Genomic DNA, 15,575 nt, shown 5'->3' on the forward strand with positions numbered 1-15,575 from the left:
GAGAAGAGATTTCAATGAAAATCCAAACAAACCAACGTTACTTGACATGATGTGTAACATAAGTCTTACCTTTAGTTAACATACTATTTATTTAGTTAGAATCTTGGATCAACTGAACACAATATTAACATATTTATAACATGCTCTTAGAAATATTCTTTCAAGTAAAAATCAATTAACAATAACAACATGCTCTTTTTACAACAATAAAGGAAATTCTGTTGATTCTGACATAGGTAAAACCGAACTTTTAAAAGAAGCACTAAAAATATTTTTATCTTGTGCCTAACTGCTAATCAAGCATGAATGAAAAAAGCATTTATCTATAAAATAATATTAGAAAATGTCATCTTTTCTGAATAAAACCTATAAAATTATCAATATGATAGTACTTAGAATTAAATACAGTATTAAACTCTTTCAAAGATTTTTGAAGACTAAATTCCTACAACAAAATACTGCCTCCCCCACAATGTATTCTTTTTACTACATAAACTAATTAGGGATGCCTAATATATACATATATATATAGTAAAGAATTGTTTTCCTGTAGGCAAAAGCTTTTGTATTACATACATAAAAATATAATATATTAAGCCACATTAAGAATATTTAGAATACCATTTTTCTCCACATTAGGATATATGGACACATATTATCATTAATATTTACTTTTTGTTTTAAAGGTGCCAACTGTTTTTCACAAACACTTTATTCTTTTAATTAGAAATCAAGCAATGGAAGGAAAAGACATGCATTGTAAAGAATGAAATAAGTAGAAGTAGGAAAATAATACATGCAAAGAATACAACAAAGTAAATGGGGGAAAAGCAAACAAAAAGAGAAACTAAATGCTGTATAATTATCATGATCTTGTTCGGTCCTGATGAAGAGATAAGAAAATGTATCTCTTCCTCTTCATGAGAGAGTTAGAGATTTATGGTGGTCGAGTGTGGTATATCTCAGAAATGATTGTTTTTTACTCAAGTACATTTTCTATCCCTTTACTATCTGTCCCATGAAGATAGGCATGCTGGGTAGGGGAAGAGAAAAAATATTTTCAGGAAAAAAACATGTGAAGGTATCAATAAAAATAAGCTTTTTAAAAAAGAAATGGAACTACTAAGAAGCTGCATGGATTATAAAGAACATAGGACTCACAAAAAGAACAACTGAGTACTGTTCTGTGTTCATGCCAACACTAATTAAAATAAGCCTTAGTTTTCTAATCAGCAAAATAGAAATAATATTTGTAGTACCCATCTCTTAGAGTGGTTTTATAGCAGTACTATATAAATTGCAAAGCACTATTTGTCCACCTCTTATAAACAAATTTTTTACTTCTTGAAATTCCTTAATTAAAGAGTCCTGAATAATAGTGCTGAAATTAAATATTTTAAAACTATAAGCTTCTCACACTAAGAACAATATTGTTTTTCATCAATTTTGGCTATACTTCTATCTTAAATATAATTTATTGACATATTTTGATTTCAAACAACAGATACTTTCCAAAACCCAAACAAACTCCACCAGAAAGTCTATGCCCTGGGTGATTAAGAAAAACGGCCTCACAGTCTTGCACATTATTTCTCCTTTCCCTCTCAATTTTTTACTCAATGAAATTCAGAAATGTGGCTGCAGATAAAATGAAAACACAAAACTATTCTGACTGAAAAACTAAAAAGATTTGTCTATTTTTGAATATGCTAGTGATCATAAAAACCCAATCATTATTTATTTGAACACACAAGGTGTAGTAGTTAATTTTACCATGACTGGTATTCACTACATTGAAAGGACATGAATCTTAACCATAATGTCTCTGTATTTCAACATAAATAACATATATTTAAAATTACCTAGAGAGAACCATGTGCCTCACTCTGCAACTAGATTCTGGGTGAAGGCGAACTGTTGTCTACTAATGAATACTTGTAACAAAAAATATAGAGTAGCTTCCATAACCCACCTATTTTTATTTCTCTTCAAACTTGTTCTGCAATTCATAATGAAATATTAGACTTTTCTTCATAGGCCTCTTGAGAAGAAACAACACCCACACATGCATGTTCTTTGAAACCTTGCAGAGGAATCTAATCACCATTATTTCAACTTGTTCTCTTCCGATTTCATGGAAACCTCAATTCCCATGTGTAAAAGGCAAATAATTCACAAAGCTACCTGGTTGGCTGTTAAGCTAGAATTTGTTTCTTCAATTGTTTTTATCTCACTTGCTATTCCTTAATTCCACAAAGGAGAATGTTTCCTGCTGCTATGACAGGTGCAACATTAAATTCTGGTTTGATATTTTGCAATTCTACCACTAAGGCTTTGGGGAAAATGAAATACAAGAGATATAAATAGCAAAGATTTCCTACCTGTTGCTTGTTGTTAGGTGTATATGGCAGCAGAGTAGATACATGGAACATAATTTCATAATCTTTGTAAGTTGTATAAAGGGAATGGGTACCAGTTGAATCAGCTGCAAATGAAAAAATATATTTAATAAATGAAATAAATTACTTAGAATAGGAATGATTAATATTTCTCAAACAAATACTAGTAAATTATATAGTACTATAAATACCTGTCATGTTCTATTATTCTACCAAAAAAAATTCAACTTTTTAACCAATTAGCTATGCAATAAGAATTTCTATACCATGGCAGAACTTTTGTGAAAACTTCTAGTATTCTTTAGATGGTACATCTTCTACTTTGTTTTGTTTTGTTTTGTTTTGTTTTGTTTTGTTTTTTCAAAAAAATAAATCAAGCCCATGTCTCTTTAAAAAAAAAAGAAAGAAAGAAAGAAAAAGAAAAAAGAAATGATTTTGAGTTTCAGAATAAATTTGCCCACAAAATGTCTGGTATCAAAAGTAAAAACTACAAACAAATACAACAGAAAGGCAAATCTATTTCTTTATTGAGTTCTAGTAAGCTGGGTAAGGTGTTAAGATTGTAGGAAATCCATACCTTTGGGATGTTAAAATTTGCAATGAGTATTAGTTGATACTCTTGTGAAACACAATCACATTTGTGAAGGCACATCATTTAGTCATCCTCCAAAACAAGCTATTGCTTGACCATTTTCCATTGTATTTGTAAAGATACCATCAAGAAAAATGTTATAACACTATTCTAAAGTTTTGCTCTTGAGCATATAAATAATGATAATTTATGTCTGAGAAAATTATTAAAAATATTGAGGCAAAACACACACATACAACTAAAATTCTGAATTATGATGCCATTTGGGGAAAAGAAACAATAAAATAATGCTACTTATACTTAATATGTAACTATTATTCCTTTCCTGGAGGCTTGATTTTTTTTTGCAAGTCAGTTACCTATATTGCTACATGTAAGTATTCAATCTAACCAAATAAGTCAGATACCTATATGAATGTAACTTGAGAGAAACTTTAATAATAAAGTTTAATAATAAACTTTCTGCTACTAAGAATTGATCAAACACATTTTGAAATCTCAAAAGTGAAGTGTCAATTTTGACATTTACTTGGGAGTTTTTCAAGCTTCTTTTAACTAGGCTAATTAACCAGAAAAATCTGTATTTCATACTTATTTCTCACTATTATGCTTTATATATCTACCTATTCCTAGTCAGAGATAATAATTAACATGAAAGACAATGAACCTGATTCTTTAACTTGAAGAAAAGATGGAACTCTTCTTGGCAGTTTTGTCCTTTCCAGTATTTGGTACCAATATTATCCTTTACTCCTTTAATAGCAAACTGTTCTTTTCCTCACTTCTCCTGTACTTTCACAAACATTATTATTTTCCTAATACTTTTAAATAGTTTTCTAAGAACTGAGTTAGGATTATGAAAAGGAACTGCATAAAAGAAAAATATTTACATTTGGCAAAATAAAAAAAAAAAATTAGGAAACTGTAAAATCCTAAATAGTAAACAAGAACTTGTTTATCTCGGGTTTATTATTTTTTTTAAAAGAAAAAAGGATGATTTTAAAAATCATTCTAAACATGTGTCCCACTAAAGTGTTACTCCAATACTTCACTGTGATGTGGCAGTACTTTCTTAAGTCAGAAAAACTTGTGGGAGAGGCCCTATGAAGAACTAAATATCTCCTGCCTTCTCACATCTATATTTGGAGAGTCAAACCACCAGAAAATTGTCCTTTATGGATTAATTTTCTGGTCACAGTGACCAATGAAAACTATCTAATGAGGCATGTAGGAGTGTTGTACTGAAGTAACCACAATGATGAATTCAAAATATGCTTGAAAAAGTACCAAAACCTGAAAACAGGGCTAGATATGTATTTTATTTCCTGTTGTTTGATAATTCATTGATAAAGGTCTGATAAGACTGAATTGTCTTGACTGTTACCTTAAAACATAAAGTGAATAAAGCACTATTCTAGAGCAGGGGTTCTCAAACTACGGCCCGTGGGCCAGATGCGGTGTGCTGAGGACGTTTATGCAGCCCACCTGGTTATGGAAAATGGGCTGAGGGGCAGAGACAGAGTGTGAGGTTTTGTTTTTACTATAGTTTGGCCCTCCAACAGTCTAAGGGACAGTGAACTGGCCCCCTATTTAAAAGGTTTGAGGACCACTGTTCTAGACAATGTTTTCAGGTTTTGGGGGGAGGAAGGGTGTTTCTTGGGTTTGTTGTGTCTTTTTGATTTTGTTTTTTGACAAACTGAGTAAAGGAATTGTATAACAAATGGAATGTTGACTTATCTACACAGGAACTTGCCTACCATGCCAAAGACACCTCTTTCCAGCCCCAGAAATCATATTGGAAATAACTACAACCAAAAAATCTTCATCTTCTTTCTGCAACAAATTACTCTTCATTCTTGAACAGGTAGGGGAGGAGGAGAATTGGTCTCCCACCTTCACAGCACTTCCTGAATATGACCCCTACATATAGCACCTTTCTTTTCTCCCTTCTTTTCAGCTTCTCGTATGCTCTTACATGAAATGTAAATTCTTTGAGGGCAGAGACTTTCTTTTGGCTAGTATTTGTGAAGACAACCAGAGAATCTGGCTAGTAAATGTTTAATAAATACTTGTTGATTGGTCTTTTTTGGCTTTAGAAAAGCACCATCAGTCTCTTCCCTAATCTTCTTTTGTAGAAATTAATGAATAAATGTTATCAAGGGCAGAAGGTGAAAACTATATTGTTTTATCCACAAATATATATATATCGAGTAAATTCTAAAGGAAAAAGTATCTAGGAGTCTAGCAAATGTAAAAATAAAATCTATAGATAATAATCATAATAGCTAACATTAATATAAGTGCTTACTATGTATAAGACATTATATTTTGCACTTTACAATTATATTTCATTTGATCTTCACAACAACCCTGGAAGGTAGGTGCCATGATTAGTTACATTTTACTGATGAATGGGCAAAGGAAGATAAATAGGCAACAATGAAAAGAAAAAAGAAAAAAAATTAAAGTGTTAATGACCATTAAAAAATGGCTTGAAATTTCTAATCATCAGAGAAACGTAACTTAAAACTGTTACATACTGTTATATTTTGACCACTGAGTTTATAAAGATTCAAAGTTAACATGGCTATGGAGGAATAGGCACACTACTGCTTTGTTGGTAGAGATATGAATTATTGCAAAAGATCTTTTGGTCCAGAGATCCTCGAGGTAAGCATATTCTCCAAGAAAGTAAAAAATAGGCTAGATATAAAGAATTCAGAAACATATTTTGACAGGAAAAAGGAAATGCAAGGAAAACAACATACATAATGAAGATGACAATATAAGTAAAAAGAACAATACAATTAAATTATATACTGTAACTATAAGGACCAGATTTGGGTGAAAGGAAAGTAGAGAAAATGCACCTCCTTGTCATTAGAGATGTGAAGAAGCATACCATGTATTGTCAGAAGTGCTCAAGTGTCAGGCACTGTGCTAAGGAATAGAGATACAAAGAAAGAAAAGCAAAGGACAATCAGCCTAATGATGGGGGTAACATGAATACAAACATGAAAAACTGTTTTTGTTTTTTTTGTTAAAATCTTAGTTACCAGTGAGCTACTGGCACAGTAAATAGGCCCTCCTGACTCCAGGGTTAGTGGCCTAAGTTCAACTCCATTAACTGTGCCACAGTGGGCAAGTCACTTACCTCTGACTGTCTCACAAAAACAAAACAAACCCCAAAAAATCTTAAGTTATGAAGGATAATTCCTGGACATATAGAGAAGAGCAATTTGGAAATTCATGTGATATAACAAAAAAAGTTATTAATAACAATTTTTAAAAGACACTGTAACCTCAGTAAAGGGAATTTCAGACACAAACTAAGATCAGAGGCTAAACTAAAAGTAATGGAGAAGGGAGTGGGCAAGGGAATAAAAAGCATTAAGTAAGTAAAAGGATATATATATATATATAAAATAATAGTCTACTTTCCAGTAACAAATTTTAATACATATTTAGTAGTAGCTAGTGAATGGGTTTTTTTAAATTATTTTTAAATAGAGAACTGAGTTGATTGTTATCATTGCTAATTAATATTTCCTAATGCTTAATTATCAACTGAACATAAAATGTTAATATTTTGTTTCCAAACTTCTACCGTAGATGGGGATGGTAATAAATAAAGGTAAGAAAAATAATCTCATTAAGTTATAATTTGGCCATATAATGATTCTTGAGAAACTATGTGTTTTTAACAAGGCTACTTGAATAATGCCTTGAGAGAGAATTGGGTAAAGGAAAGAGAGAAAGAGGAGATAACATCCTCGCTGGATATTATAGAAAAAGAACATTAGAATGAATCATTAGTCAACACACCTAAACTTGACATTGATAAATATCTCATGGAATGGAGAATTTCTGTATCCCCCTAAAATTTTATAAAGCCAATTGTGCAGCAAAGGGAAAGAGAAATCTGCTAAATCTAATTAAGCCTAATATGAAGAAGAAACTAACAGACAAGGAAAACTTTACACTTTTTTTGTTACAGTTAAAATAAAACCATAACAAAAATAAAACAGAAAACCACAGTTTATTAGATAGAACAAAAAAAATTTAGAAAGCAAAACAGTTGACTAGATTAGAGCAAGAGAACTTGCCACAGGAAAATCTACTAGAAAACAAATGTTTCTCTCCAGATTGGAGGTGATGGGTGCCTGTGCTATGAGTGACAGCCATGCCATTTGGGGAGGAAAAGTGATATATATAAGAGATGTTGTAAAAGCAGGAAGGAAAAAATTTAACTTACTAGATCTATGAGATAAATGTCAAGTCAATAATTTAGTAAGTGTCCTTTATGGCTAAGTTAATATGTTAAAGAAAGGCAAAAGGTCCCTGCCATCAAGAAGCTCACATTCAAATGGGAGAAAATACACAGACATTATTTACAAACAAGACACATGCAGCAGAATAAATGAAAGATAACAATAGAGGAAAGGCACTAGCCTTTCCTAAAATAGGAAATTGAAGAAGATAACATTTTATCTGAGAATCCCAGAAAGTCTGGGTGAGGAAGGACAGAATTCCAAACCTGAGGTTAGTCAATGAAAATGCTTGGAATTCAGGTGATGATGGAATGACTTTTGTGAGAAACAGCAAGGAAGCCAGAGGCATGAGATCATCCAACACATTGGGTGGAATAAGAAGTATTGGAAAAGGAGTAAGGTCAGTTATTAAGGAATCTATTGAAAATGAATTTTCTTTAATTGAAATGAAATTATCTAGGGAAATAGATGGTTATTAAATAGCAGATTTAACTTCTGATTATTTCAGAACATATTATGCTAGATTCCCTGCGTGTGTGGCTCAGTCCAGAGGCTGCACTCTGTCACTCTGGGGACAAATGGAAGGTTAGTCATTAGGTTCCCATAAATGCTTTTGATTTCTTTAAAGTAAGATTTCAGATCTGGGATGAGAGGGGTAAACAGCAAAATGGTTAGAGGATTGCATACTTTAGGCTCCTCAGGACCTTTGATTAGAAAGTTTTTCAATATGAAGGAGCTCATCTGTGCAATTTTGGATTATGTGAAAAGAAGCATTATCAGCAAACAAGTACCTATTACTTTGTTATTAAATGCCGAGAATTGTCTTAAGAAGAGAGGCAAAAACATTGTTCTTAATCTTAGAGAAAGGCATTTATAAACACATAATGAAGTACATATGAAATATGTAAATAGAGTAGATGGAAAGTAATTTAAGTGGGAAGATTCTAACAACAAAGAGAACAAAGGAAGAAACAATAAAGGTGAAATTTGAACCAAGTGTGGACTCATTAAGAGGCAAACCAAAAAGAAAAGTCATGAGGGTAGGAGATAAGTTTCACGTATGAGAAACAATGACTAGGCCAATAGAGCTACCTTTTAAAGTGTACAGAGGGAAGAGTAAGAAGAATGGAAACTTAGGAAATGGACAAGTTGTGAAGGGTTTAAATAATGGAGAACTTTTTATTTGATCCTGGAAATAGTAGGAATTACTGGAATTCATTAAGTGGGGGTAGAGCAGGGAAGGGTTAGATTGATGCTTTAGTAAAATCACCAAAAAAGTGACTGGGTAAAAGACTGTGGGGGGAAAGACTTAAGGCGAGGATTTCAACCAGAGGGCCATTGTAACTGTACGGGTAAATAGTGATGAGGGCCTGTACCACTGTGACAGGTATGTGAAAACAAAGAAGGGGCCATAAATAAGAGATGTCACAAACAACAAGATCTAACAATGGATCAGATATACAGAGGGCAGTGCAAGTCGAGGATGACACCAACCTGGCAAAAGCCTCAGAGGTAGCTTCAATGTTAACAGGAAAATTGGGAAGAAAGAAAGGTTTGGTGAACTGTTGATCAATATCTGTATTTTTGTCATTATTTTCTATCTTTCCCTGCAGTTATCAGACTGAGATAATAATTATTAATACACATTATCTCTCTACATATACATATAGTGCTATCAATAACATCAATAGTTTCAAATCATACAGATTTCTCACAAAATTTGAATGACCTGAAATTTCCAACATTTGTAGAATAAACAGTTAATACAGAATAAGAATACAAATAAAAGTTTAAAATTCAGAATATACTCTAACAAATTAGTCATCACATTGGACACCAGAAATGAAGATTTCTTATTATTTTAAAATAATCCTTTTAATAAGCCAAGTATAAATGTTATATAAGGCCACAGACTACAAATAAAGTTACCATATTTTGAACCCCCCCAAAAATAAATATGTAATTTTTAACTTCTGTATGTATAAATGCTTTTATTAATAGAAAGAATATATTTTCCAAGAAATAGGAAATTAGCTCATTTTCATGTCATCATGGCAAACACTTTGTCAAAGCACTCCTTTACTGAGCAAGGTAAAATTCAGTGAAGTTGATTTATTGACAAAATTTGTTTTTAAAAAAGTTTGGTCAGTTATTAAGGAATCTATTGAAAATGAATTTTCTTTAATTGAAATGAAATTATCTGGGGAAATAGATGGTTATTAAATAGCAGATTTAACTTCTGATTATTTCAGAACATATTATGCTAGATTCCCTGCGTGTATGGCTCCGTCCAGAGGCTACACTCTGTGACTCTGGGGACAAATGGAAGGTTAGTCATTAGGTTCCCATACATGCTTAAATGAAAGCTCTTTTTCTTTTGATTTCTTTAAAGTAAGATTTCAGATCTGGGATGAGAGGGGTAAACAGCAAAATAGTTAGAGGATTGCATACTTTAGGCTCCAGGACCTTTGATTAGAAAACCTTTCCAACTTCTTTAACTGAAAGCAAATTGCAACTCCAAAATGGGAAGGAAAATAATGTGAAACTTTAAATATCCCATCTCTGAATTGGTAAGAAATGTAACTCAACAGTAAAGTGCTAACTTATTCACAATCTAGAAAGATACTCTTAGAAAATTTAGTAAAAAGCAATGAAATCTGACCCTCATCATTAGTCTTCCTACCTTACGCTTCTACATAGCTGTCATATTTAAATTTATCATAGATATGACTGGGTAACCTTCATTCAATTAAGGCAATTCTGTATTTTTTCCTTCTACTTTGGATACAATATGTCTCACCAAGTTTTTTTTTAAGTTCTTAGAGGAAAATGTGGTACATTTTCATGTATTTTATTTCCTATTAGTTCCCTCGGGGGGGGGGGGGGGGGGATGGGAGGGATAGAAGTGAAGAAGAGAGTCCCTACCCCTCATGAATTTTCTGTTTGTTCCAAGAATGTCATGTTACCCCAACTACACTTTAACACAATTAATCTCCTATGTCTTAACTGAATTCCCTCCTCATTTCTGCTCCCAAAAATCCCTATCTTTTCTTCAAAGTACAGTTCAAGTATGTCACCACTTTCCAGTAAAATGCAAAATTCTTTGAGAATGAAGAAATGTCTCATATTTGTTTAAGTATCCAAGCTAACATAATGCCTAAGTCAGAGTAAGCACTTAAATAAATTGCTAATTTTCTTAGTAAAAAGCATTTTGTCTTTACTGAAATCTCAATGTCTCTGCCTCTGCATTTTGTATGGATTATAGTAGAATGTAAGTTCCTTGAGGATTGGGATGGATTCAATTTTGTCTATGTATTCTATCATATAATATAGTAGCAATTGTTCAGTGAATTCAATCTGTATAAGTATATATGTGTATGCATGCAGATACATATATATATTTTCGCTAATTCACTTAGACAATAAGTATTTAGTCTCTTCTTTCCTTATAGTTCTCAATACACTTACTGTCATGAATGATAATTCTGTACTAATGAAAAAAAACTATGAAAATATGGTAGTAATTAAGATAAGAAAAATGTTAGAACTTATATAAGTAGAAAGACACTTAGGTTTATAAGAGTTTATAATTCTTTACCAGCTACAAATAGAACACGAATGAGACCTTACATTCATAGTGAAGATGTTAGGCTATTTATATATATATTTTAATAGACTCTCTTGCATGTGGTTAGCAAGTTGGCATCAGAACCATAGCAACAGGAAATTCTTTCCTGCAGTGGAGTTTATGAATGCTTTTCTGTTTTCATGACTCAAGTGCTTATTTAATTTCCTATACAGTAAGCCTGTGAGATAAGTCTTGACTGCAATGCAAATGGGCTCTTCCAAAGATCCATTCAAAGAAAGGCAGGTCAAAGGCCTTTAATTTGAATATTTTATGTTAAAGTGAAAAACTGAGTGCAAGAGGATGGGTGGCAGCAATAAATATACCATGTCTGAAGAAGAATCTATTTACCTACTTAACGCCATTTTTTTTTTATTTTTACCTAAGATTGTATACCTTTGTTTGTTTAAAAATGACTTCATTGCCTCTATTTTTGAATGAATACACTTAGCTGGCAAATTGGAAGTAAAAACCCTGCAAGAATTGTTTTCATGAAGCAGAGCGCTTCATGAACTTGTATATATGTCTGGAGACAAACATGGCCATATATGATACTCATAGGGAAAAAATACTTTTTTTGCCAAAGATTGCAAAGTCATGGAAAAAAGACAATGACACAGGTTGCTTCTTCACTGCAGCTCACTGAATAAAAGACATAATGGTTCCCTCTGTACTCTGTCCTAGCAAAACCATGTATGAAATATCATACAGTGGGTTAAGAAGTAAATTTAGGGTTGATATCTGACATCAAATCTGACAAAAAAATCCCTTGCAATTAAGAAGTCCACAAATCTACTACTTAGCAAGATACTTTCCTGCCTCAATCAATGTCTGGGTGACCATTTGTTAGATATGCAATAAGGGTGAGTTTCTTGGGAAATAAGGGTTAGGATATTAAACCACTGTAGTGCCTTCCTCTTTCAAGATGCTCTAATTCTTTGATGTTAATTTCAAGAAGGAAAAGGCTAGAGAGTAAACTTAAATACAAAAAATTAAATAGAAAAAATGTTAAAGCTGATTATGTAGGCAAGCACAAGGATTGAGAAATTAAGGGTTACAAATTCAACAAACCACAACTAACTACATCATTTTATGAACATTTCTACTTATGATCCATGCAGAGCTGTCTACAGTATATTCAGCAAAATCTGTTACCTTGTTTTTGACATCCACAGGCTGAACTAGATGACCATTCAAGTATTTTAAGCATTGAAGGAATTCTATTTCTCAACTGATTTTGCTCTTGACCCTCTGACTCCTAGCACTTTCTAATCTAAGTGATAATTGTTTATATAAGATACATATAAACCAAACATAGAAAGAATTGCATAGTTACTACTATAAAACCAATGGGAACTTTTGTGCATATTTTGCCAAGTAATTTCTCTATTCAGCATGATTTAGTAACTCTCTAAAATTAAATTAAATTAAATTTAGTGATTAAAATACAAAGTCATTTGTCATTCAAAGTGCTCTACGATTTAGGGACTCCCAAAACTTTTAGCATCCTGTGATATAATTTCCCTCACACATTATATATTCCAGTAAAACTGTTAGAACACTTTTACTGCATTCTCCTGCTTCCATATCTTGGCAAAACCATTTCACATGCCCATAAAGCTTTCCCTCATTTTTCTTTCAAACATTTAAAGGGAAAATTTAAAAATATAAAACCAACCTCAAATTTGACTTCCTTTGACAAAACTTTTCCATGGACCAATAGTTAGTAACAATCATTCTCTCTCAATACCTCTGGATCTCACATCATTGTTTATATCTCTTTTATAAGCATTTTTGTTATTATATATTAGAATTAAATATCTGAAAAGGCTGAATTCCATATATTACCTAAAATTTCTTTGTCACCTCTCCTCAAAACCTAGCAGTATACCTTCCATACAGAATGTACTTAAAAGTTTATGAAATAAAAAAACTCTTACTTTTAGTATCAAGTTGAGCACGATACTTCTCAAATCCCTTGAGACGAACTCTTTCTCCCAAAAGTTGTAAGAATTCTTCAAAAGCAGGTCCAGCTGACTCATTGTTATACATCTCTTCTTCAGTGCTCTGTCCAGATTTACAGTACATGATACCCACTTTCAACTGATAGCTTAACTGTGAAAACAGACAATAATATACATATGAATAAATATGCTCCATATGAATAAATTTTTCCAGTTGTTATTATTATTCAACCAGGTCCTTAGGAAAAAATGTTTAAAAATTAGCTAATGTATTTCCACACCATTTTTCAATTTTTGAACCCAATAAGGGTAGCATAGACCTTTTCTATTAGGGCTGTGAATTTCAAATATATCAATAGTTGCCTTCATGTATTATAGAAATGAGCAGGAAAATAACTGTCAGGATGTCAAAAGTATATGTCACTAGAATAGATGTTGAGATATTGGCACTTTAAGAAGATTCTAGCTAATGGGATTCTCAGCACAAGCAAAGAGTAGCTAATAAAAAGTTTTTTTAATAGAAGGTTTATGTGTATCTATGTGTGTGTGTTCCTTCTCCAGAAGAATTTAGAGGTGGGGAGATGCAGTAGGAGAAGTAGGAGACTTTCAAAAGTAAAGCCCATTTGCAAAAAGCAACCTTGAAATGAAACAAAATATTCAATCCTAACCATCTCCTTCCTAATCCCAATATGAAAGGATTCATTTTCCCAGATATTGTTGAGGCATCAATATGCTGCTCAGTATCAGCACAAATGATTGAGTCACATTTCCCTCAAAGGTCAGCTGCGAATAATTACTTATCAAAGAACAAGCATTTTTAAAGGTATCTAATTTTAACCTATTACTTTTTATAAAGCTGTGTTTTTACAGCATTCATTTCCAAAAGTAACTCTTTTTTCCCTACCAACTTTTTCCTTGTAACAAAGATTAAAAAAAAAAAAAAAAAGTTCAGAAAAAACCAAGAAATCAACTTTCTCTGACAATATATAAAATATTCAACAGCCATAGTTGCCTATTTCTGTAGGAAGAGGGTAATATATATTTTCTCAATTCTTCCCTAGGGTCAAGACTAATCAATGTAATTATTTTGTTTTTCTTTTCATATTTTTTTCATCTGTGTTCTCATGTTTCTCTGATTCTTCATATTAATTGTCACGTGAAACATAATAACATTCCATTAAGTATCACAATTTGCTTTTAACTACTATCCAATGGATAACCCACTGAGTTTCTAGATGTTTGAAACTGAAAGAAGCAATGAAATTATTATTGTGATATTGTTCTCCTGGATGTTTTTATCTTTCTGCATTTCTGTGACACTAATTTTCTAGTTCTCATCCTACCCAACCAACCCTCTTCTTCAATCTTATTGCAGTGCATTGCAAATATATCATCTATATATATGTATAGTTGTCTTCATGTATTATAGAAACGAGTAGGAAAATAAATAAACACTGTCCAAATGTCAAAAGTATACATCACTAGAACAGATGTTGAGATGTGGCACTTTAAGAAGATCTCCATTTCATGTCTACTAACCATGTATTTTCCAAAGCAGCTTCTCCTCCTTTTCTTTCCCAATCTTTTGGTGACCTCATAAATGCCCATGAATTTAATTATAGTTTTACAGAGTTGATTTTCAGATTTTTATCTTATGTACCAGTCTCCCCAGTGCTCTAGTTCCAAATCATTTCCCGCATACTAGAAATTTCAAATTAGAGTCCCAAAGACATCTCTAATCCTGTATGCCCAAAACAAACTTCTTGCTCTTTCTCCTCAAACCTACCCATCTCCCAAACTTCCAAAGTATTAAAAAAATAAATAAAATTAAAAATTTAAAAAAAAAAACCACCTACAGTTTTTATAATGTCCAAGGTTTATAACCCTGGCATTACCCTTGACTCTCCCCTTACTATAGAAAATGATTGCCAAATCTTGCTGTTTCTACCTCCATTTCTTCTAAATCTTATACAATTTCTCCATTCACGTTACCATCTTAGTTCAAGGTCTTATTACCTCTCTCATATATATTATTACAAAAGCCTTCTAATTGGTCTCCTGCCTCAAATCTTTCCCCACCCACTTCACTACATTTCCCACATTGTCACCAAAGGTATACATATGAGTATGTTCATTGGCTTACTACTTCTTTCAGAATAAAATTCAAACTCCTCAATGTGACTTCTTAAAAAGCTCTCATAGCCTGAATCTAACCTATATTTCTAGGCTCTTTCTTGTGCTTTTTGCCCTTTTGTGATTGAGATAAACTTCCTTACAAACAGTACTTCTTTTTTTTTTTTGCACAGACTATCTTCCACACTTGAAAATTAAATCAAATGCTGAACTCTTCCACAAATAATTTATATTCATCAGTTTACTGAATATCAGGCTATTATTAACTTCAACTATCTATTTTTATCTGGTACTTAACTAATTTTGAATAAGCAGCAAAAAGTTTTGTTGATTTCATCATATAATTTAAGGTCTAGAAATACCACTCCCTTTTTCATCCTTTTGTATAGCTTTAAAAAGTATCGGACCTTAAAATGTTCGCAATTTTATTTAACAGTAAATATATAAATTCATTGTCATCTTTGCGAAGCTTCATGGAGTTGAGACCCCAATTGCTTTCATTTGCATTTTCATATGATTTGTGGTTTGGAAAGTGTTTTCATATGGTCATTTATAGATAGTGTCTTATGAAGACAATTCATTCCAATAGTT

General features: G+C 32.1%; 1 protein-coding gene across 1 annotated transcript in view; it reads right to left on the bottom strand.

Moving 5' to 3' along the window:
• Positions 1-15,575, bottom strand: part of SIPA1L1 (signal induced proliferation associated 1 like 1) — a 190,399-nt gene that overhangs the window by 89,488 nt on the left and 85,336 nt on the right. The window contains 2 exon segments of the mRNA XM_074290126.1: positions 2,382-2,485; positions 12,828-13,002. Of these exon segments, the coding sequence (XP_074146227.1) occupies positions 2,382-2,485; positions 12,828-13,002 (279 nt within the window).

Source organism: Sminthopsis crassicaudata, chromosome 2, assembly GCF_048593235.1.
Source record: "Sminthopsis crassicaudata isolate SCR6 chromosome 2, ASM4859323v1, whole genome shotgun sequence".
NCBI lineage: Eukaryota > Metazoa > Chordata > Mammalia > Dasyuromorphia > Dasyuridae > Sminthopsis > Sminthopsis crassicaudata.